General features: G+C 34.7%; 2 protein-coding genes across 3 annotated transcripts; one reads left to right on the top strand and one right to left on the bottom strand.

Annotated features, from left to right (window-relative positions):
- The first annotated feature begins 8,463 nt into the window (after positions 1 to 8,463).
- On the top strand, positions 8,464 to 17,569 carry LOC122040465 (la-related protein 1-like). Of its 2 annotated transcripts, XM_042599788.1 has the most exons (14): positions 8,466 to 9,016; positions 10,693 to 11,230; positions 11,307 to 11,463; positions 11,667 to 11,757; positions 11,861 to 11,932; positions 12,065 to 12,708; positions 14,050 to 14,119; positions 14,564 to 14,668; positions 14,810 to 15,126; positions 15,222 to 15,362; positions 15,446 to 15,509; positions 15,807 to 15,952; positions 16,085 to 16,189; positions 17,119 to 17,569. In XM_042599788.1, the coding sequence occupies exons 1-14, from the start codon at positions 8,774 to 8,776 to the stop codon at positions 17,312 to 17,314; spliced, it is 2,889 nt and encodes a 962-aa protein (XP_042455722.1). In that variant the 5' UTR covers positions 8,466 to 8,773; the 3' UTR covers positions 17,315 to 17,569. The 2 variants fall into 2 exon arrangements, 1 of the variants encoding a protein (XP_042455722.1); XR_006128629.1 differs by lacking the exon at positions 15,807 to 15,952 and having other exon boundaries at positions 8,464 to 9,016; positions 17,119 to 17,257.
- A 496-nt stretch (positions 17,570 to 18,065) lies between these two features.
- Positions 18,066 to 24,633, bottom strand: LOC122040462 (protein argonaute 4B-like). Its single transcript, XM_042599783.1, has 23 exons — positions 24,480 to 24,633; positions 23,337 to 23,568; positions 23,033 to 23,238; positions 22,720 to 22,941; positions 22,483 to 22,619; positions 22,274 to 22,371; positions 22,019 to 22,116; positions 21,449 to 21,620; positions 21,238 to 21,354; positions 21,047 to 21,154; positions 20,906 to 20,968; positions 20,716 to 20,829; positions 20,484 to 20,652; positions 20,304 to 20,416; positions 20,088 to 20,225; positions 19,818 to 19,948; positions 19,636 to 19,701; positions 19,459 to 19,522; positions 19,275 to 19,386; positions 19,094 to 19,167; positions 18,665 to 18,759; positions 18,539 to 18,570; positions 18,066 to 18,450 (listed from the first exon to the last, which is right to left on the bottom strand). The coding sequence occupies exons 2-23, from the start codon at positions 23,550 to 23,552 to the stop codon at positions 18,269 to 18,271; spliced, it is 2,727 nt and encodes a 908-aa protein (XP_042455717.1). The 5' UTR covers positions 23,553 to 23,568; positions 24,480 to 24,633; the 3' UTR covers positions 18,066 to 18,268.
- Between the last annotated feature and the right edge of the window lie 138 nt (positions 24,634 to 24,771).

Here is a 24,771-nt window from a genome sequence, read left to right as displayed (position 1 = left end):
TTAACTAAAATTAAATTTAATATATGTTATTATGTTTAATATCTGATAACAAAAATATAATATTTTTTTATAAGAGATAATTTATGTATTTATTTTGGGTAAATCAATTTAGGTTTCAAAGTCAAAGTTTGCTCAAAAATAGAGTTTAAACTTGAGCTTTGATTCAAATTTCTTGACTTGAATTTGAGCAAAACAAGACTTATTATCTATCAATTTATTGACTTGTATAGTTGAGAAAGGAATTGGTGATTACCTATATGGTCTAATATACCATTTTATGATAAAAAAATATTGAATAATCAATTTTTAAAAAATACAATTTATTTAATTGAACAAACTCAGTGAGTTTCCACCTTGAATTAGACTTCTATACCCTCACCTAACCTTGAAAAAATGACTAAGAATTAAATAACTAAGACTATATCACTTACAATAACATATTTCAATTTTTAATTTTATTACTAGTTCAATAATATTAGGAAAAAGCTAGTTAGTGCACAATTTTAAAAACATTTTCATGATATAATTACCAATTTATTTTTATCTTAATTGCACGTAATAGTTCCATTAACATTATTCCTTAAATAATGTTAAATAGCCCAACAACTTGTTTTTCTCTATTCACTAAAATAAAGGAATCCTCTACAAAGCAAGGAATCCTTCTAGAAGTCATCATTCCTTTGGTTTTAAAAAAAAATACTTTCCACTATTTTAATAATAATAATATTCAGTTCAAGATATTTTTTTTTAAAAAAATTATCAATAATAATAATAACAATAATTTCTAGATGATTCGACAATCCTGTGACCTGGTTTACAGTCAACGTCACACTCTTATGCGATATTTTTTATAATATCAAATTGCCTTTTAATATTTATATTTTATTATTAAATGAAAATGAATTATTTAATGATTTTGTATCTCACCTTCTATCTCTATTATTTTAAGCCTCCAAAGTCTTTGTTATTCATCGAGCATTTAAGTCTTCATTACATGGGTTAATATGAGATTAACAATAACACACAATCGTTTATCATTAAGGAATTAATTTCTATCTTTGTGGATTTTGTAATTGGTATTTATATGGGTATTTATTTTAATAAATCCTAGAATCAATTTTTAACCGAGGTAAAATGTCTCATTAGTTATCAAATTTCCCTCCATGCAAAAGATCATTACATTAGGGATAAAATATCCCATAATTTACTTATCTATATTTTAATATGAGTATGACAACACTTGGTCGTTGAGGTGAGCAATGTCATCTTTATTACTCCAATTAAGGAAATACATCTTAATTAAGTGATTTGATATTTTTAGGAAGAATGAGATTTAGATTATTGGATGTAGATTTAATATGTAAATCGGTTTCATTAATATTAATAGATAAGTAATAAGTTTTTTTGAGGGATGATTTCCGACGCACACAGCTATGTGCAGCAATTCATGGAGACGTGCGAGGTATACGAGATGCTCTCTAACCTTGCTTGCCGCGCCGCAACTACGACATCTCCTTCTATGAGAACAACAGTTCGTTTGAACAACTTAGATCGTCGTCATGATTTTTTTTTTAAAAAAAAATGCACGGTTGTCATCCACTCTCGTAGAAGATCATTTCATGCCTATGGGAATTTCGATAACAAGTAAAAGATACAATAACTTTTGCAATGGATTCAAATCAGTCTATTGTTAACTATAGTATCGATTTCATTTTACTTTATTATTGATGATAGTTAGATGGTATTGTAGACTTATCTTTGCTTTTAGTGGATAGTCGAGTTACTCATATGATAGAAATAGACAAGGTCGATTTTCAATGAAGTCAACAAAAATATCCTCCCAGATGATAAGGTGCTTGATTTTCTAATTTGCCTCTTTATAAATGATTGTGGGTGATATGTTAGACACATGCTGTTCCAGCGCCAACTATGTGTAGCGGTTCATGGAAGCGTGCGAGGCCTACGAGGTGCTCTCTAATCCTGTCTCCACCATCGCGACTACAACCTCTCCATCTCCAGGAACAGTAGTTCGTTTGAATGACTTAGATCGTCATAGTGATTTTTTTTAAAATGTATGGTCGTTATTGTTGGAAGTTTAAACCAAATTGCATGCTTTGAAGACTAAACCAAATTGTATTGTTGGAACTCAAAACCAAATTGATTTGGTCTTCATCAAGTCAAGTTGGATTGAATTATCTAGTGCCTAATTAAGTTAGCATAATGAGTTAAATTGTTAAGTAGATGCATTTGATATAATAATGTATTTAATGTAGGAAGAACCAAATTGTTTATGGACTTCCTTTGTCAAGGCTATATAAGCCAAATTGTATCATGAAAAATATATATAGAAAAAAAAGGTTATATTTCTTTCTTAACTATATTTCTCCTCTAAATTGTTACACTCCTCTTCTATTCCCAACTATCTTATCTTCTCCCTCATCAATTGGTATTAGAGCGAGTTGAAACTCAAGAAAAATGACATCTAGAAAATGTTGCTACTCCATTTCCACATACTTTCAACGGAGAAGATTATAATTATTGGAGCAGCGGATTTGAAGTTTGGTTGAAAGCATTCGACTTATGGAATAAAGTCGATAAAGGGTTTATTGAGCCTAAAGATGAAGACACCTTGAGTGATACTGAAAAAAAAGTTTTGGTGGATAATAAGAAGAAGGACACTCATGCTCTCAATCAAATCAATCTCGCCATAGACAAAGGGGTGTATGAGAAAATCCGCAACGCAAAACATCAAAGCAAGCTTGAGAAATTCTACAAAAAGCTTATAAAGGTGATGAACAAGTGAAGAATATTTAACTTCAAATTTTGAGATCAGAATTTGAAAAATTGGAGATGAAAGACAATGATAGTGTTGCCAAGTATTTTACAAAAGTTGGGTCTATAGTAAATCAAATGGCTTCGAATGGTGAAGTTTTGGATGATCTCAGAATGGTACAAAAGGTACTTCATTCTCTTCCTGAAAAATATTTTAGTCTTATTACTGTTATTGAGCAGACAAGAGATTTGAAGAGCATGACTTTGGAGGATCTACAAGCATTCTGAAAGCCCATGAAGTGAAGATTAGTCTATTATTTCCCCAATCACAACAATCTGATCAAGCTCTTAAATCCTAAGTTTCAATTAGAGGTCGTGGTTTATCCTATCATGGTAGGGGCAAAATTTTCAGAGGGCATGGTGATTCAAGCTCTCGCGGAAGAAGAAGAAATATTCAACAATACCATCAAAATAATAGCAATGAAAACCAAAATTTTAAGTTTCAAAGAGGAAGAGGAGATGGTGGATATCGAAGAGGTCGAGGACGTGGTTATATTGAATGTAGCTATTGTCAAAAACCAAGGCATAAAGCTATAGATTGTTGGCACAAACAAACAGATGATAAGAAAAATGGTTACATCAAGTGTAGTCACTACCACAAGTATGGACAGAAAGCTACAAATTGTTGGTTTAAGCAAGAAGATGACAAGCAAATTAAAAGTGGCCTTATTCATCAAAGTAAGAATGAAGAAACTTTGTTGCTTGCTTCTAATGACAACAAAGTTGATGAAATGTGGTACCTAGATAGTGAGGCTAGCAAACACATGACAGGTAACAAAAAATTATTTTCCAGTCTCTAAAATTGACCATGGTGAAGTGATGATTGGTGATGCTAGTACTCATAAAATTGAAGCAATTGGTGAGATTTGCTTTAAAACTAAGTTTGGAAATATTGAAAAAAGATCTGAAGTTTATTTTGTTCCTGGTTTAAAAAGTAACTTGCTCAGTGCTGGTCATCTTATGAAGAAAGGATATGATTTGCATATGAGTTATAATGCTTGCACTATATCAAAAGGCAATCAAGTTATTGCAAAGATTGGTGTGACCTCTAACAACTTATTTCCTCTCAAACTTGAAACTACAAATTTATCTTGTTTTGCTGCTGTTGATAAAAATGTTTCAAAGTTGTGGCATGATAGTTTTGGACACTTGAATTATGGAAGTTTAAAGTTGTTATCAACAAAAGAGATGGTTAGAGGGATGCCAAAGATTGACTAAGTTGAAGAAGTTTGTGAAACATGCCAACTTGGAAAGCAACACAGAGATCCTTTCCCACAACAAACAACTTGGAGAGCAAAAAGACCATTGGAGCTTGTTCATTATGACCTTTGTTGAAATATGCCATCAGAATCACTTGGTGGGAGTAAGTTCTTTATTACTTTCATTGATGACTTCACAAGGCAGGTATGGATTAAATTTCTCAAAGAAAAGTCACAAGCATTTCAAGCTTTTAAAGATTTTAAAGTTGAAGTTGAGAATTATAATGAGCTTCGTATCAAAACTTTAAGAATTGATTGTGGTGGCGAATATATTTCAAATGAAGTTGAGAAATATTTTAGAGAACATGGTATAAGACATGAGTTGACAGCTCGTTTTACACCACAACAAAATGGTGTAAGTGAAAGAAAAAAATAGAACTATTGTTGAAAGTATAAGATGCACGCTCAAAAGAAAAAATTTACCAAATGAATTTTGGGCAGAAGCTGTTTCTTGTACAGGTTATCTTATTAATCGTTCTCCAATAAAAAGCTTAAAAGATTGCACACCACATGAGACATGGTATGGAAGAAAGTCTGTTATTCGACATTAAAGGTGTTTGGGAGCCTTGCTTATTCACTCATTCCACAAGCAAACAGAAATAAGTTTGATGACAAATCTGAAAAATACATCTTTATTGAATACAGCGAAAGAAGCAAGGCCTACAAGCTATATCATCCAAAGACCAAAAATATTGTGATAAGTCGTGATGTTCTTTTTGATGAAGATGCAAGTTTTGATGATCCAAAAGGCAAAACAAATGAGATCTACATTCCTTCATATAGTGAACAAGAATCAAAAGAAGACAATTCTTCTTGTTGACCAAGAAATTCACCAAGTTCTTCAACAAGTCCTCCAAGGAAAATGCGAAGTGTGCAGGAACTCCTATATTCAATTGAGCCTATTGAATATGATGATTCTGTACTCTTTGCTTTCTTTGCAGGAGAAGAACCAATTTCTTTTGATGATGCAAATAAGGAAGAAATATGGAAAAGGGCCATGAAAGAGGAGATAACTGCCATTGAAAAAAAATTGAAACTTGGGAGCTTACTACTCTTCCTGGACATAAAAAATCCATTGGTGTTAAATGAGTATACAAGATAAAAATGAATGCAGATTACTCCATTAACAAGCATAAAGCAAGGCTTGTAGCAAAAGGATACATGCAAAAAGGAGAAGATTTTGCAGAGGTATTTGCTCCTGTGTCAAGACTTGATACTATTCGATTAATGATCTCACTTGCAACTCAAAACAATTGGAAAATTTTTCAAATGGATGTCAAGTCGGCATTCCTAAATGGTGTTCTTCAAGAAGAAATCTATCTTGAACAACCTCCTGATTTTATTAAAAAGAGAGAAGAAGGTAAAATCTACAAGTTGAAAAAGGCTTTGTATGGGCTAAAGCGATCTCCAAGGGCTTGGTATAGTTGCATTAATTATTACTTTGAGAAGAATGATTTTCTAAAATGGCCATTAGAGCATACTCTCTGCACCAAATCCAATTCATCTGGAGGTTTTATATTTGTAAGTCCTTATATTGATGATCTTATTTTTACTGGTAATAATTTGAAGATGCTAGATAATTTCAAATTCTCAATGAAGAATGAATTTAAGATGACTAATTTGGGAGAGTTACATCATTTTCTTGGAATTGAAGTTCTAAGATCTAAGCATGGAATTTTCATCACTCAAGAGAGTTATGCAAAAGAAATTTTGAAAAAATTCAGAATGGAGAATGCAAATCATATTTCAACTCCTTGTGTTGTAAGATTAAAGTTGAGCAAGCATGGTGAAGGGAAATTGGTTAATCCAACTATGTTTCGAAGTTTGGTTGGAAACTTAATGTATTTGGCTGCTACAAGGCCAGATATTACATATGTTGTAAGTTTGGTGAGTCGATTTATGGATAAACCATTCTCTAATCACTGGGAGACAGCAAAAAGAATCCTTAGATATGTGAAAGGAACTCTTGATTATGACATCTTCTATCAAGCAAGTGTACCAGTTAATCTTGTTGGTTATACTGACAGTGACTTAGCAGGAAGTATTGATGATAGCAAAAGCACATCAGGTTATGTTTTTGATCTTGGAAGTGGAGCTATAGCATGGTGTTCAAAGAAACAATCTACTATTGCACTTTCTACTACAGAAGCAGAATACATTGTTGTTTCTTTTGTAGGATGTCATTTACTTTGGTTGCATGAAATTTGGGAAAATCTCAAGCATGATAAAGAAGGTCCAACAACCTTGTTTTGTGATAACGGCTCAACAATTTCAATTTTGAAGGATCCAGTTCTTCATGGAAAAATAAAGCATATTCGAATTCGATATCATTTCTTAAGGGAGCTTGTGAATGAAAATATTATTCATGTTGAATATTGCAGGACCAATGAACAAAAGGTTGATATCTTCACTAAATCACTTGGAGGACCTACTTTCACAAAATTGTAGCAAGCTTAGGAATGAAGAGCAAGTTTTTTTTACGAGAGGCATTGTTGGAAGTCTAAACCAAATTGCATGCTTTGAAGACTAAACTAAATTGTATTGTTGGAACTCAAAACCAAATTGATTTGATCTTCATCAAGTCAAGTTGGATTGAATTATCTAGTGTCTAATTAAGTTAGCATAATGAGTTAAATTGTCAAGTACATGTATTTGATATAATAATGTATTTAATGTAGGAAAGACTAAATTTTTTATGGACTTCCTTTGTCATGGCTATATAAGCCAAATTGTATCATGAAAAATATATAGAGAAAAAAAAGGTTACATTTCTTTTTTAACTATATTTCTCCTCTAAATTGTTACACTTCTCTTCTAATCCCAACTATCTTATCTTCTCCCCCCGTCAGTTATGGTGCAGTGTAATTGGAATTGACTGAGAATCCAATCTTATTACAAAAATGACGAATAGTTAAAAACAATACTACATATATTTGATTTTTTTTAAAATTATTTTGAGAAAAATTGAATTAGATGAACGTTGAAAAATGTGGTTGTAAAGACGATTCATTTGCCCCAACGTTCTAATATTGAAAAGATAATTTACGAATGACTATTAGTCAGTAGTATAGTGGCCAAGATATGAGGAAAACATACTCAAATATGCTTAGTGCCGACCTATGACATAACATCCCATACCTTATTACACCACCTCGAGAGGACTGTTGGAAAGACTACAAAAGCTACCCAACTAGGGGTGTCAATTCAAATGAATGAGTTCAAATTGGGCTGAAAAAAAATTTATAAAAAATATTAACTTGAGTTCAATCTGAACTCGAATATAATTTAAAACCTTTAAATCTAAACCCGACCAATTCAAACATGACCCGAATAATCCGATAAAAAAAATATTTTTGGCTATTTTTTTCTATATTTTTTTTATTTTTATCTCAATATTTTATTGTTATCATACTAATATTGATATTAATACATATAAAATCATCTTCATTTTTAAAATAAAATTTAATTTAACGTTAAAAATCAAACTTAAATTTGGATAACATGGATCAATCCGAGTTAACTCAAACTTGAACTGAAAATCTCCAATATGAAACTCTTCCAATCCAAATTCGAAAATTACCAATCCAAACATAATTTTTTTTAGATCAAACCGGATCAAATTGTTAGATCAGATTAGGGATGACAATGAGTCTAAGTTAAGACGAATTTAGCCAAACTCGTGACCTGCCCCGCCTTGCCCCGCCCCGCGAACCCGACGAGGCGGGTCCGGGTTAGACCCACTAGACCTACCACATTTATTTTTTTGAAATACAAATAAAAAATTTTAAAAATTAATTAAACATAAATTTATTTTCAATATTTATATTAATAATATTTTATAAAAAAAATATTGTAACAAATTTAAATCTATCAATTTTGATTCAATTAAAAATTTATTATAATTTTTTTTAATTAATAATTAATAAAAAAATTATACGAGACGGATTTGGGGTCGGTCCGATTAAACCGACCCACCCCGCACCTGCCTAAGACCTATTTATGTGGATTTAAACTCGTCCCGTTAAAATAAATTTACTACGGATCTGAATTTTAACCCATCGTATTATCATCTCTAGATCAGATTTAGTTTTTTAGTTTTTAACATCCCTATACACAACCACTAAATTCTATAAGTTTAAAATTTAAAATATGAAAAGTAGGGATGGAAAATACCTTCAGGTTTACTTAGCAAATTGGGAAATTCAAAAATTAATTTCCCACAAAGGATAAAATAAATAAATAAATAACTAGCAAAAGCAGCCAATTGGTTTTGTTTCAGTGTTTCAGATCCCATTTCAACGGGTGGACAGGAAACTGATTGTCAACCAATAGTCTGTCCTCCTCACTCCCTGAGATAAAAGCTCTGCGTCTCCACTTTTTCTCCGTCCTCCTCTTTACTCGCCTGTCACTCTCCGCCCATTCTAAAAACCCTAATCCCGCTCTCCCTCTCCGCCTAGCTCCTCAACACCCTAATCCCGTCGCCGCAGCGCCTACGGTCGGCCGCCGATGGCTTCCCCTCGATCGACGCTGCCCGTCATTCCGCTCCTTGTGCCCTAGACGGTAGGTTTGAGGGTAGGGCGTCGCGATCTCGTGCGGACTAGGTTGGTTGCCAAAGTCATCATATCCTGGCGTCGGACAGCGACGCCGCCCTGCCAGACGCGGCGGCCGTTGTGGATACTGGAATGATAGCGGCGCAAGAGTTGGCTCCGGCGAAATCCGGGCAGTCGCCGTGGACGAAAGCAGCAGCGACGACGACTGCTGATGGGGGGAAGGAGGGGGATCTCTTGATGGGTGCGGATTCGTGGCCCGCTCTTGGAGATACTAAGCCGAATGGATTTGCGACTAAGGTGACACCGGCTGCTGTGCCGCCACCAATGGCAGTGGGTAACCACCCGGGTCCTCATCCACCTGCTGTTCCAATTCAGGTTTTTTTTTTTTTTGACGCTCCTATGGGTTCGATGTGGAAGATCTTTACTGTTTTCTATCGGTTGAATTTTCTTGCACTACGATTCTTTTATCTTGCTAAAACTTTCACTGAAGAACTGCCCCGAACTAGTATAAGACTTGACGTGGACAAAAGATATGAGATGTTTAGGGCGGAAGTAACTCCCCATCTGGTAGCTATTGAATGAAGAGCCACCTAAATGCACAAATGTACATGTTCTTTCTTAAATTTGTAAAATAAACAATCATCATCAACTATCGCGTCTCTACTATTCAGCTCCTGTTCCATAAATTGTAACCCTCCATTGAACATCATCCAAGGTTACCTGTAGTGTTGGTTGAATCTTTTTAAATTACAGTAACTAGAATACTATCCCTTTACTTCTGATACCAACTATTCTAGTTGATTCGTTTGTCTAATTATTTATTGCATTAGCTTTCTTTAAACATGTCATGCCATTTTTTTTATTTTAACTCTGTATGTCCTTTTTATCTGTGCTACATTATTTTTCTTATTGTGTTTTGTTCCTAATTGTACATAGTTTAGTTTGGTTTATGTTTTTTTTTTTTTGCATTTACTTTCTGTAAAGAAAAAGAGAATTGATAAATGAAAAGAAAATAACAAAACCACCATCTCCTTTTGTCTTATTAAAGAAGTGAAAATTATTTTACACAAAAGACTCTTGACTTCTTCAAAATGTTTATTTAGTTTGGACTTTGATTGTACTCTTTTTCTTGGAATTTTATATTAAATACATTTTCACAAGGCAACATTATTTTCTATGAGAAGAAAATTTATAAATGGAAAATTTCCCTTAAAAAGCATCCTTATCATCCCTATTGCTATCTATCTTCTGTGATCGGGCTAAGCTATTATTGTGTTAATTACAATTCTGTACTATTTATATATGCACAACTTTGAACTTTATGATATGAAATATTGGTGTTTTTGGATGTGATCTTGGACATATATATCATAAGTTGTCCTGTTATCATCATGCTTTTCTGCCTGGAGGAGCGGTACTTGGAGGAAGTGAAATCTGCTTGAGGTGTGGTACCTGGAAAAAGTGGAATAGAGAAGGATTAGTTGGGAAGAGGGGAGATCCAAAGTGAATTAATTTATGTCGTCGTACCAACAAAGACACAGTTGTTGACCCAAAATAGGCATTTGAAAAGAATTAAAGATACTCATTGAACCCACTTAACAAAGACACAACTTTTGCTGTATCATTACTAAAAGGCCTTATAAGCAATTGGATTTACCATTTCGACTGTATTTTTTTTAGATAATTTTTGACTGGATCAGTGGGAGAACCAACTTTGCCTAAGAATGGGCAAGTGTATGTAAATGCATTGTTAGTTACTCTAATGTCCAGTGTGCTCAAGGAATAAGATTCCATGGATGCCATTTCCGCTGGCCAGTTAAATAATAAAAGGTTTCGCAACTGGTTATGTTATATCTGGTTCGACAAAGATAGTTAAAAAGGCTTGCAGAAGCAGAAATATCATTTTTTTCATTAATAATCTTCAGAAAATAAATGTATTGTTACTATTCAAATTACTTTTAAAAAATAGCAAATTCCTAAATTTCTTATCTTCAGGAGTTGTTTTTTGTTTGTTCTTTATGAAATACTTATTTCGCCTTTTTTTTGGGTAGGGATCAGTGGGCACTCGAAAATCTGGTGGGCTTGTAAGCAACAATTCACCCAAGCATCGCCACAAGAATGGCTCTAGACGTAATGAACCAGTTAATGGTGGACCACCTTTTCCTGTACATTTGACATACCAACAATCAGGGCAGCCAGTACTGTATCCTGTTTTACAGCCTCCAACTCTGATGGTTCCCGATTATGCATATCAGCATCACCGTGCACCATTTGCTAATGTTCAACCACACATTGTGAATTCACCTGAACCTCACATGCCAGGACTGGTCCCAACCAGCCAACCTGGAGGAAATGGTGGAAATAGAAATTTTCGGCCTATGCTGCGAGATCCAAACAATTGGCATCCCAATGCTGCATATGGTGGTAGACCATATAATGTTTGTGAACCTCCTCAAATGTGGAGGCGGCCTTTTGGTCCAAGAGATAGCACAGATATGCCTCGTGCTTTTGGACCGAGAAATTTCATCAGGCCAGTTCCTCAGTTTCTCGGTCCTGCACCTGGATTTATCAGTGGGCCTGGTTTTCCTGGTATGTTTCAATCTAAACAGTTTCATTTTGTGCAAATCTTTTCTTTCATAAATCATTCTGTATTGCTCAAACTCAGGTCCTCCTATGTATTATGTTCCTGCTACTACTCATGAAGTGATGCATGGCCCTCCTCGATTTCCTTCCTACCCCTCTCCTACAGTCCATCCCAATATGACACAAGAGATGGTGGCTTTGCAAGCTAATATAGTAAAACAAATTGAGTATTATTTCAGGTTGGATTGTGACCTCTTGGCATAGGCTCCACTGGTGTTATCCTCTCTTCTGTTTCTTGATTTTTCATATTAACATTTGCAATACAATAATTTGACATGCTTCTGAATAGTGCGACAGATTTTAGACTGTAGTTTTGCAATAATCTCCATCTCAAAATGATTGCTTGAACTTAAATATGCTTGCAATCTTCTTTCATTTGTAGCGATGAGAACTTGCAAAAGGATCAATACCTGATATCATTACTGGATGAGCATGGATGGGTTTCTATAACCAAAATTGCTGATTTTAATAGAGTATGTTTAATTATGTCAGTAAACAATTTTATGATCCTAATTTAATATATCTTTGATGCAGAATACTTCACACTGTTTCTGCTAATAAAAAATGGCATTGCAGGTCAAGAGGATGACAACTAGTATACCTTTGATTCTTGATGCTTTACTTGGCTCCAATTTGATAGAAATTCAGGTTATAATAATTCAGTTCTCTTAGAAATGGAACTTTTTTCCCTTGTACCGTTTAGTTTGTTTGACCAACAAGCTATATAACAGTATGATTTTGTTGGTATATTTATGCCCTCATTCACTGTTTAATGGGCAGGATGACAAAATAAGGCGGCGTGGTGACTGGTCCAAGTGGATTTCAACCCCATCTGTAGTTTCTTCACAATCTCTGTCTACAAGGAGCCAATTTCCTGCAAGGGAGAATATCAATATTAATGAAAGAAGTAATAGTGCTTATATTGTTCATGAGACTCATTGTGAAGATCAAGATGAATATTCAAATCCAACACTTTTTTGTTCTATAAAAGAATCTAACAGTTTCTCAGATTTTAATACTGGAGATGTGCTTGTTCATGTTGAAGTTGCTGAAAATGGAGATAGAAAGAACGATAAGGAGGTAGATTATGACTCATTTTCAGAGAGACAGAAAGATCCTTTTGGTGACTGCAGATGTACATCTAATAACTCAATTGCCAGCAATGTTGATGTTGATAGTGGAATTGATGTTTCTCACATCTCAAACAATTCAGAGGTCAACTCCTGTGATATTGGTCCCAAACTAGACAAAGTAACTAGTCCAGCAGATATGAGAGTGGCATCTGGAACGGATGGTGTGGAGTATGATAACGTTTTTCTTGATAGTTCTCATGTCTATAATTCACATAGTACTTTTATGCTTGATGAGGAGCTTGAATTGGAGCATACAACAAATGAAATTGATCATCTTTCATTAAAAAGAAGGTTACAAGGCTTCTTCTCTGAATATCTTCTTCAAGTCTATTTATTTGATTAATTTTGTCTTTGCCTATTTTGTCTATGTCCTTTTTAACCCCTAGTTCAGAATAAGCATCTCCCATTTGTAAATGATGGCAGGCTCTCTTAAGTTGCATTAGACATAGCTAAGTAGTCTAAGTTTATTGATCAATCACTAGCATCTTCTCTGCCTTCAAATGTTTCTGTTGAACAAGAGAAACCGACAAGTTTTGATTGGGATGTGTGCTGTGGAAGCCAGGAAAACTGATACTTGCTGACAAAACCTCTGAAATATACTAGCATTCTTCCTCATTTATTTTCTGTTAATTTTCAATTGATGCAATACAATGTTTGCCAGTTGGCTGATCCAAACGTCCTCTATTTTTAGAAAGCTCTGACCATTGACCACCAATTACAGTCCCTGTTCTCATATGGTAGATAAAATTGGCCTGCAATGAAATTATTGAACCTGGACATGGTTTTGCTTAAATATAATATAGTAATGTTCCATTCAAAATACTCTGCTAATAAGTATATGACCATTGTTACCCAAATTCAATTTCTAGAAAAAAAATGTTAGTTTATTTCAAAAATACTATAATCTTCGATTGCAAGATCAAGAGCATTTACAAAGTGCAGGTTATGTTTTTAGGTTCTGCAAAACCTTATTTATAGGCTACAAGAAACTGATCATGAAATCAAACAGGCCCCAAAATATGGAATTTTATCTGAGTTGGACTTGTTTTAAACATCCCAAATCTTATACAATCAACATTCATTAAAAATAACAAACAATATATTTTAATATTAATGATCAATATCTAACCAATAAATACACTTACACTTTTGATATTGGAATTTGTAGTTTGGGTGACAGCGATTAATGGATATGCTTTTCAGTTCAAAAATATTTGCTACTATCTATAGTTTGTATTGTCTATGACATCTTTAGAATGGAAGTACATAATGAGAATGTTTGCAAAAGGTCTTCTTTACTATTAAATCTTAATAAATTTAAAATGAAGAAATTTGAATAAATTGTATTCAAATGAATTAAAACAAAAACTAAACCATCTTTTGTTTTAAGACTACACTCAGATTTTGCTTTCATCATAATTTAGTGATCTATTTTTTTTAATCGTAATTATGTCCACATAATTCCACTGATGATCATTGACCCTTGTAGCTTTCATATAGTTGGATTTTACTCAATTTTCCACTATGATATTCTGTATATTTCTCTTATTTTGAATCAGTTTTCAAATCAATTTACAGTTATTATGTATTGAATGTCTGATATTGTTCCTAACAAGTTCCAAACATCAACAGGGTTGATGATGAAGAGGATGAAATGGATGTTAATGATCAAGATGTGCACAGGCTTATAATTGTTACACAAGTTTGTCATGCCCCCTTTACTTATTTTTTTGCAGTATTTAGTTCACTTTTAAATATTGAATCTCAAATTTGTGCTTTAGTATTGACATTTCAAACTGGAGTGAAGTGGCAAACGTGCATTTTGTTTTGGGTGGCATGTTAAGTGTTACTTCTTGATTGACTGTTATTTGATAGGCTCACCTTCATGAATCTGATTGCCTTAATTTCACTATCAATATGCTTATTCTCTTTCTGGACAAGTATCTTTTTATTCTCTTGTTTTTTGTTCAGTGTAAGAATCATTTCCCCCTTCCGCTACGGATATATTGACATTGCAAATGTCTATAAACACCTTGCAGGAAACTCTTTTTGCACATTGTTTTTTTAGTTGTTTGTGTTTTCTTTAAGCAAGGAACACAGAACCAATTCTCCTGCACTAATTTTGTCTTACATAACTTCAATACAGGATACCAGGGTTGACAAAGATGATAGCATTGGCTCAGGGAAACGAGAAATAATATCCAATGAACTTGCTTTGGCTATCAATGATGGACTTTACTTTTATGAGCAGGTAATTGTTTGTTCTCTATTACATAGTTCTTCTATTTAGTTCTAGGCCATCTGTGTTTTAGATGTTCTTTTCCATGTTTACACTTACTGCAACATATCTACTTCTCATGAAGTCAGGCGTCATTGTCTATGTTATTTGCAGGAATTGCATGTCAAAACATCCAATAATCATAGAAATTTGAAGACAAAAATGACTAAATCTGGTGACTATAATGCTTCCAGCAATGGAACCTCATCCTTGCATCTGAAGGCAAACCTAAACACCATAAATTATGCCTCTGAAGGTTCTGGGCAAGTTAGCTCTCGAAGGCGCCCAAACAAAGGTGCGAACAAATCACATGTCTCTCATAGGCGTCTTTTTCCAAGTAATTTTAGCAATCGTCATGGAGTTGTATCTGAGAGCCCACCAAGCAATTCGGTTGGTTTTTTCTTTGGTTCAACACCACCAGAAAACATTGGGTTAGTACTTCTAGTTAGATTTAGCTATGATGGCTATTATTTTCCATTAACATGTCTTGTTGAGCTTTCTTTCACATTTATTTTTTTTCTTTCAGCTTCATGTCTTCTAAGTTGAGTGGCTCACCACATAGCATTAATTCTGGAAGCCCACCTGTGGGATCAATGCCAAAATCTTTTCCACCGTTTCAGCATCCAAGCCACCAACTTCTAGAGAAAAATCAATTTAAGCAGCAAAAGTGTGAATTATCCTTGAATTCTTATTGCTAGTATCAATTTATGTATTCTATTCATGCTTTTGATCCTGATATTCTTTGTGAAGGTATCTGAAATTCCACAAACGATGTCTTAATGAGCGTAAGAAATTAGGAATTGGTTGCAGTGAGGTAGGTCTTGATTTCTGACTTTCATTGAAATTAATTTTAATGTGTATTTCAAAAAGAACTTCAATGTTGCTATCATTATGTACTTGCGGCATATGGAAAACAAGGCTATATTGTTAGATTGGACTTCTGGAAATTGATCTTTTTCCTGGATTCCCTACATTCTGTGTGCTAATATATCAATTACTTTTTTTCCTGCTGTCAATTATATGCATGCAGCGTCCACCAGATTTGGTTAGTTTTTGTTTGTCTCAAGGTTCTTCTCACCTATATTGGAAAATTTATGGCTTCTCTATGCAGGAAATGAATACTCTTTATCGGTTTTGGTCATATTTCCTAAGAGATATGTTCAATAAATCAATGTATGATGAATTTCGTAAGTTAGCAATGGAAGATGCAAATGCTAATTATAATTATGGGCTGGAGTGTCTCTTCAGATTTTATAGGTATTGATTTGCTGATATATTGTGCCCATCATGAAATGATCTTTAAGCTCAGAATCTTGTTTCAGAAACTTCTTGTTTTTAATTTTCTTTTAGAATTCGCACCACTAATTTCTTATGTTTACTCTTTTACAGTTATGGGTTGGAGAAAGAATTTAGAGATGATCTTTATGATGATTTTGAACAACTTACACTCGGATCCTACAATAAAGGCAATCTTTATGGCCTGGAAAAATACTGGTAATGTATCTAACATATATTTTTTATGGTAATATTGTACCTTCTTTTTTATATAAATTTAAATTTGTAATTTTTCTGCAATTTTTATTTTATGAGATTGATTATCTATCTTAAAAGTTGAATCAAATTTAAATTTTGTGATAAGTCTCTGCCTAAATAGGCGATTTATGGGGTCAAGTCTCTGCCTAAACACGGAGGATTTTTAGCTAGATTTCATTTGGTTCAGTGGAGATGTTTTTGTGAATTATCACACCCTTGTGATTACGCCATTCATAAAGGATTCATAACTTAAATCAAACCCAATTTCCACTTGACCTGAATCACATTTGAATGCATTTCAACCTCAGTTCAACACAGACTCTTATGATTTAGTTATGAATTAACCCACGTGAACTAAGATCCTCAGTGATTGATTTCATAAAATTAACAATAACTAACCTCTGTAAATGACTTTAGTAACTAGAAAAGAGAACATAATTGGAATGTGCTTCGAAGGGGAGCCTTGGTACAATGTTTAAGTTGTTGCCGTGTGATTTAGAGGTCGAGTTTCAGTTGCAAAGCAAGATAAGATTGCATCCAATAGACACTTCCCGGCGATCCGTATTGACGGGAGTTTTATGCACTGGCTGTCCTTTAAATAATGGAATGGTTCCTTTAGTTTTAGGAGCTATATTGTAAAAGATTTTATACACTGAGCTTAGATATATTGTTGGGCATATCCTGCGCTAGTCATAAGCACAGAAATGTTCTTTATAATTTCCTTTGCTAGTTTTTATATTCATAAAAGTATTCATAAAAATAATGAGCCAAGGGAATTTTATTGATGATGGTCGGTACAGCATCTTTTGTAATTTGAGAAGTCAGATGACTGCATTATCATCCGCATCTTTACTTTCTCATTGATTGCGATATCTGTTTCGATGCCACAGGGCATTTCACCATTACAGAGAAGGTCGTGGCAGCACAGTTACTCTAAGAAAACACCTAGAGTTGGAGAGGCTTCTTCGAGAACAGTACTGCAGCCTTGAAGATTTCAGAGCTAAGGAAAAGGTCGACGTGGCTTCTGGTAAAGATTGCAGCAAGAACGAAATTGGTGGTTTTGATGACCATGGAGTCGCACCATAGTTCGCTGCTCTGCCGTGCTCAATTTTAGACAGCCTTAGCTCTGTTATCTGTGATCATAATTTGATCTTGTAGTATGGCTTAGAGGGTCTGTACATTCATATACATATGGGGGATTTTGAGATCCTTGCCGGTGGTCAGTTTTGGCTGGGTCACTATTTCTTTTTCCATCCCGGATTTTTGTAAATAACGCCAAGCATAGTCAGTGTATCTGAAATCTTGGAAATTTCTCAATAAGGTGTAAATTTTACCCCTGCATCTCGATTGTCTTTTTTAGGAATTTCATTGGAAGACGTTTTTTTTATGAGTTTTGCTAATTTAGTTTCGAGAAATCTTTAAAAGTTTCGCTAATTTAGTTGCTAATTCAAAATCACATCTAATGCTTGTGTTGCAAAATGTGATTTTACAAAACGAATGGAAATGAAAAACGAAACTCTAGTTCCTGCGGTCGCAGCTACTATTGGTAATAGAAAACGGAAATGAAGGGGCTGTTGAGTTTTCAGGGCGTGACGCTCAGAGGCTGCCATTCGGTGAAGATCTAAATCCCAATGTTCATTCTAAAAACTTTCGAATGTGAATTCAATAGACAATCGTATGATTGTTTTTTAAAGAATATGATTACGAGCAACCTTCAGAGAATGATTTAGCCATGAATACTAAACGACACGTATTAAAGAATTAAAAAGACGCAGCAACTAGAACATTAAACGCAACTGCTTAATTACTTGACTTGAACGAGAAGCTACGAGGTTCCTGATGATAACAAGGTAGAATTAAAGCCAGGTTAGAACTACTTGAGTCGACCAACATACATACCAAATATTAAACTAAGAGGTTCCACGTAGGACCTTAAGTCAGCCTTGTGATTGTCTGTCCCCACGACCAAGAAGGTCAACCATTCCATAAAACAAAAATTCACCCAAATTATACTTAGAGCCGACTAAGAGACGGTCCATATCAACAGAAGAACATGGAGCTAGACACATTCTCATGTAAACGAGGTAGTTCCGGGACAGGAACTGCTCCAGGTGCAGTATGCTGCTGTCCACCTTGGCTGGATGACGAATCAGATAAATCTTCAAATTTCACAAATTGCCCAATTTGAGCAGCAGCCAAGTGAGCATAACAGATGGGTGCAACTGCATTACAAAAAAAAATAATATAGATATAATATAGCAAGGAACAGTAAACAAACAACACAAATCACAAAAGAACTGCCCAACTTACCAACAGATATTGCAGTTGTGCTCCTCTGATATCTGAACATTTGGACATAGAATGGAAAAAATTTCAGTTCCGATATCAAACATTGAAGAACTAAAGTATTAGTTACGTGTAAATATGTACACTTACACATAAGAAAGCGAATGAACAAGCTCCTGCAGGGCATCGGCAGAAAACCCAATCTCATCCATTAGCACATGGTAATGAGTGGGCCGGGTTGTGCCCTGTGGAATTGCAAAGACCAATATAAGAAAAACTAAAATTACTCATATAACTCTAACATAATGAATTTATTTATTTAAACAAATGGCAGAAAATTTTTATATAAATATATTAACCAGATAGTCTGATATATCAAAAACTATTACAAATATAATTTCAGAAAAATTAATCTCAAGTACAAACAATACTTTAATTTTGAAAATATATCTAAGTAAATACACAAAGCACCTACTGTAAAAAAGAAGCACCGAAATAAAATCTACACTGACCAAAGATGCTAAAAATATTAAAACGACAGGCTTTAAATAGATTACAACTGTTGAAAACAGAGCTTACAATCATGCCGGCATGAGCGCACATGTAAAAGTCATAATTCCTTGGATGACAAATTTTGTTATCAATAACCGTCCCTGCAAATCCCAAAACCATGCAAAATTAAAATTCAAAAATTATAACTTGGAGGTAAAAGGTCAAAAAGTAATAGAAAATTGAAGACCAACTATAATAAAATACATACCAGGTTGGACATTGTCAGGCGAGTTTGGAAGGAAAAACTTGGTATGATGATTTTTTTGGGCAATTATTAATGTAAACTTTGGCGACCACTGTTCATCAAGAAACTTGCAGGCCTACAAATAGAAACAAGAATTTGAGCAAAATCAGGACTCAACTGACATCAGTATCCATATACACTGACATACCTCAATAATCTGATCCAATTCAATGTTGAGGACCTGAATAAACTGTGATTCACTAACACCATCCCTGAATATCAAAAACTCATCACAAACAGCTCAAACATATTGGAAAACACACACCCCATCAAGAAACAGATCCACATAAATTAATCCAATAGTAAAAACTAGAGTAGAGTTTACCTGAAAATGATAATGTTTTCTGGTTTTCTTTTTCCTGAACTGGTGTAGAAATCAACCAGCAGCTCCCTACATAATAGATAATGGATTTCGTTTACAAGGAGAATAATACTCAGTGACAGATGAAGCTGATGAAAAATAATCAAAACATGACATGGTATTATAATTTAGAAATGTTAACAAACCGAATTATGCCACTGTCATCTTTCTCTCCTACAGGCTTAAAAAGTGAGTCTATCATTTCAACCTTGGGAGATTGTGTTCGCACAGAAGCTCTATAGCGTGAAATAGATGGCCATTGCCTTGAGCTTACAACCTTAAAACGAGACTAAATGGTTAGGCATGTAAGAAATAGCAAAAGATGACTAGCTAGAAATATTTTTTGCAAACAGTCATTATAGTTACATAATTAGCGAAGTAACAAAAGTAGTAGAAATGCAGCCTGTTAAATATACCGCAGCAATAGAAGGAATATCCGAATGCCCAGGAGATCCATGGGAAACATCCATGCCCAAAATGATTGTTGGTGTATCTGAGACTAGAGGAATATTTGATGATCTTTCAATTGACAAATAAGAGTTTATACCACCCATCTGTGTAGGAAACACAAAATATTAGAAATAGAGAGAGAAGAGGGTAAAGTTACTAGAAAGTGAGATAGTATGTAGCACCTTTGCATTGATTTTAAGGAGCACATTGGTAAGGTACTGATCATTGACTCTTGTAGGGGCGATACATTGAGAAACAATTCCAAATTCAGCTAGACACTTGCGCTTCCAAGGACCTATTCAGGGATTATGCTTAACCGCAAATATATATATAATGATACCATAAAGATAGAAAAAACGCACCATAAATATCTGAATTCTTCCTCTCAGCTAAAATGCATAGAAGAAACTTTGGAGCACCAGGTAAGTTCTGCTTAACTTGCTGGAACATGTCCTCCACTCTGGCAACAGGTGGAGCCCTTCTCATCGAAGGACTTTCCTCAAAAAAATGCTGAAAAGGTTCTTCCATTGACTGAGAAAGAAACAGTGTTAGCATTTAAGACACCATGGGGAAAAAGTAATGCCAAAAACATACAATGCCCTTCATATTTGCACATTTGAGCATGTCACGTATGAGGCTTGAGATATCACATCGAGCAGAGAAATTAACAACAGCCCAACGGTTGACTTGAGATGGCTCAATCAATTTCTGAAAGAAGTAAACATTTTAACTACAAGAATAAACTTATTGAAAGCAAAAAAATATAATCTTCAAAACAACACACCTTTTGGTTAAAATTCCATCTCCCCCTTGATGGCATAAAGTCCTCTCCATTGCCAACTTTGAGCTGCAGCATTTACTTTAGTTGTCATAAATAACCTCAAATCAATATTTAAAAGTATAAATACAAAACATAAAACCATACCCGAGGAGGCTGCAATACTCTGCCTTCTACTTGAGTAAAATTGGTGGCAATGCTAACACCAGATGCACGTAGCAGTGGGTCAGCATCATAATTGTTGTTCCTCAAAGCCTATCATCCAAGGATAAGCATGAAAAAACAGCCTAACGGCCATACCAACAAAACCAAAACCAATCTTACAAATCAGGACATACCTCGCTGAGGACACTCATTCGTTCTTGAGGCTTCTGCCTTGACTTTTCCACGAGGGCAGCTCGTTGAAATGTTGACAGTGATTTGGTATATCTTTGCAGTGAAACCAAGGAACAGAGCTGAATAGTTTGTCAAATTTGTCAGGATAAAAATAAAGATTCTTGCACCAAAAAACATTAAAAAAACAATAGCCAAGTGGAAGAGCTTGCAAACCTCAAGGGGCACATATGTTGGTCTTTTTGGTTTTCCAACATTTAAGCAAGGAAAATCAGCAGAGTAACTCAATTGCATTCTCCGATGTCTCACAAAATAATCATAAACAGTTACTTCAACTGTATCTGAATTTCCATTTCCATCATTTCCATTTCTCAGCTTTAGAGTGAATCTGAAATGTTAAAATAAACATAAAAAAATAAAATCATAAAGATATTTCCCAATAAAAATACCTATCAAATTTTAATGGCTTATCAACCTCCATTCATGGCTACAAAGTACAACAATAAAAAACATATTTGCCAACGGGAGGAAGCAAGACCAGTTCCAACCTTATGGCAGATACATCAACATTATACAAACAGTAATGGTTTTCAGAGAGCAAGATTAGTTCCAAACATAGGCAGAGAAAGAGGAAAATTCTGCAGTGCCACTTCCAAACAATAAATTCTTATCACCAAAGGAAGAAACACAGAAGTTGTACACACTCACATTTATATAAAAGAAGCTTCTTTCTTACAATAATGCTTCATTACAAATAATGAAACAACACAACCTGGAAAGACTCACATTTCATCTTTGCAAGGCTTGTCACTTATCCCAATGATTTTAAATTCTTGATTTGTATGAGTTGTCTTCACTCTCAAATTTTTCAAAGTTCTTCTAGCCTACCAACAACAAAATGTGTGAAAAAATAATAAGATCTAAGTAGACACAATATGAATAATGAAGAAGGCAAGATGAAACAGGTTGCATCAATAGGTATATTATATATAGGCATTCAATAACCTAGAACATAAAAATAAAGAACAAATTCTTAATCACCTTGTTCCAGTCCAGTTGATTTGGATTCTTGACATTTTGATTTGCAAGTAGAAAATCAACCACTGCGCCAGGCCTCACAATCATAGTAGTAGAGACATCTATATTCAATATATAAGAAAGATAATAATATTTTTAAAACAATAAAGTGATTGAATGACAATGCAAGAAAAAGCAAAAAGTAGAAATGTAGAGAGATTGTAAGTGCTTACCAATATTCAAAGAAAGTCCTCCTTGTGAAGTTCTGAAACTTGAATGAAAACCTCTGCATCCCATGACTCCACCACCAATGTCAGTAAAACTTTTAGGATTGTTGTGAAAAAATGATTGTCTCACAAGAAGGCATCCCCTAAAAATGTATTTTAGCAACTATCAGAATGCAACAAACAAACCCACGATTATGTAATTCATAATTTCAACAATAAATAATTAGAAGGAAATTCGCATACTGTTTTGAAGCATGCTGTCGCAGAATAATATCAAGAACCCTTAATGCCTCCTGAGAGTTCTCGGTTTCATTGCCTTTCAAGGCTGCAGCAATGGATTTCATAGGTATTTTAGCTGCAAAACTCAACAAAACCTTGAAGGTTTTAGTATGCTTCGGACGTCTGGCACGTTTGTGATCGCTTTCACCTGGACTATTATTTCCAGCATTTCCATTGCCAGGAATTCTAGGTCAAAGATAGAAAACAAATGTAATACACATGTTAAGTTGGGAATGGATTAATCAGTAAATGCAAGGTTCATAAAAAAAACTATTACCTGTTTGAGGACAGGTCCTCAAGCACCACAGTGAATTCGTTGTTGACTTGAGGAAGGGCACCCAGGGTGAATAGAGACTTCTCACCATCATATGCAAAATCCTTTTTTCCTAGCTCAGTGTCATATGTCTGGTGCAGTTTGTCAATAACTTTCCTTCCAACACCCTTCCCATCCACAGGACGATCATCCTCATATTTCAGTGCCACCTAATTGAATAACAATAACAATTTCAAACACTAATAAAATTCAACATTATTACAAGTTACATCAAGAAAGAGGTAAACAAGGAATAACAATAACCTACACTGTAGTGGTAAAAATAATCATCCACGTTTCTGAGAGAAACTTTAAAATGATTTGTCAAAAGCTGCACAGCATTGCCCTTTTTTCCAATGCCCGGTCTAGCCATTGGAGTCCTTTTAGGTTTTGTGGCCTTCATGGGGTTAACATTAGGAGGAATGGAAGGAGGCGGTGGCAAATTTTCGATGTTATCAGGGTCAGGCTTAACCTGAGGATCCATCTTGTCTGTCTTCAATCTAGCAAAAACAAAAATGGCAAGGCAAAAATAGTTATGACATCCTTGCATAAGAGTTAAAATCACAGTTACAAACACAACCCAAAATGAAAATAAGTTAAAAAGCATCAATTTAAAAGGATGCTAGATGAGAATGTTTAGCCCATTTCACACTAGAATCTATAGAATATGAAAAACTGCTAGGTTTCAAACCAAGACGTCTTCAAATCAAAATTTCTGCATACTTAACATAAATACAATATCACTAAAAAAACAATCAAACAACTAGCCAATGTACCATACAAAGGAAATCAATGAGAACAGAATAACAATTATCTGTGAAAATTCCATGTACACATTTTGGGGTAATTGAAGTTTAACTAACAACAATAAGGACTCTAATCAGATAACAGATACAACAATTACAAAAAGAATAAAAAAAATACTAGACAAAAAATTTCTTATTATGTGACAGTTTTGTGAGGAGCTCTAAATGACCAAGGAACAAGCATATCCTCCTAAGAGTTAACAGGTTTTAAATCTAAGTCAAAATACAAACAATCAGGTATCAATCATGATGTGATCATGGATTCAAGTTAAAAACATGCCGCTTAGCGGTACATCTCACATCCTAACTAGTTTCTATCATGGTCGCAGTTTAATCTCACGAACATGTGAACAAAAAGCAAACTGGAATAGCCTGAACGTCGGATGAGGTTACCAACAAACGGCCAGAGATCAATGCTGGTAACTTGAAGCAACAGGCGCTTCGATCTAACAACAAAATACCAAAGAGAAACAGAAAACATACTCATAAACCCAAAACCCTAGCGAAAAAAATGTGATTGCTACGCCAACAGAAAGCGTAGAATCTTTCAAACCTAGGGAAGAACCCTAGCGAACAGCAATATCTACGAAACGGACAATGCTTACATCGAAAGAAAAGAAGATCTGCAACTCCGTGCGCCGTTCCTCGCCGTTCTGCTCCCTCTTCTATCTCCTGCCGCTACTTGTAAAGCCACCGAGAAGCCGCACTGCCTCGAACGTCGGGCCGCATAAAACCGCTCCTTCGAGACCGAGTCTCTCGCCGTTAATTTCTAAATTGACGGACAAGGCAATTCCGCATAGCACTTTGTATGCTGACGTCCCGCAGGTGCTCTCCTCCCGAGCGCCCCGGTCGTGACTTAACGGCACATCACATCGCCGTCACTCTGCCAGTTGGCAG

This window comes from Zingiber officinale, chromosome 2A, assembly GCF_018446385.1.
Source record: "Zingiber officinale cultivar Zhangliang chromosome 2A, Zo_v1.1, whole genome shotgun sequence".
NCBI lineage: Eukaryota > Viridiplantae > Streptophyta > Magnoliopsida > Zingiberales > Zingiberaceae > Zingiber > Zingiber officinale.
This window is presented reverse-complemented; position numbering and strand designations above follow the sequence as displayed.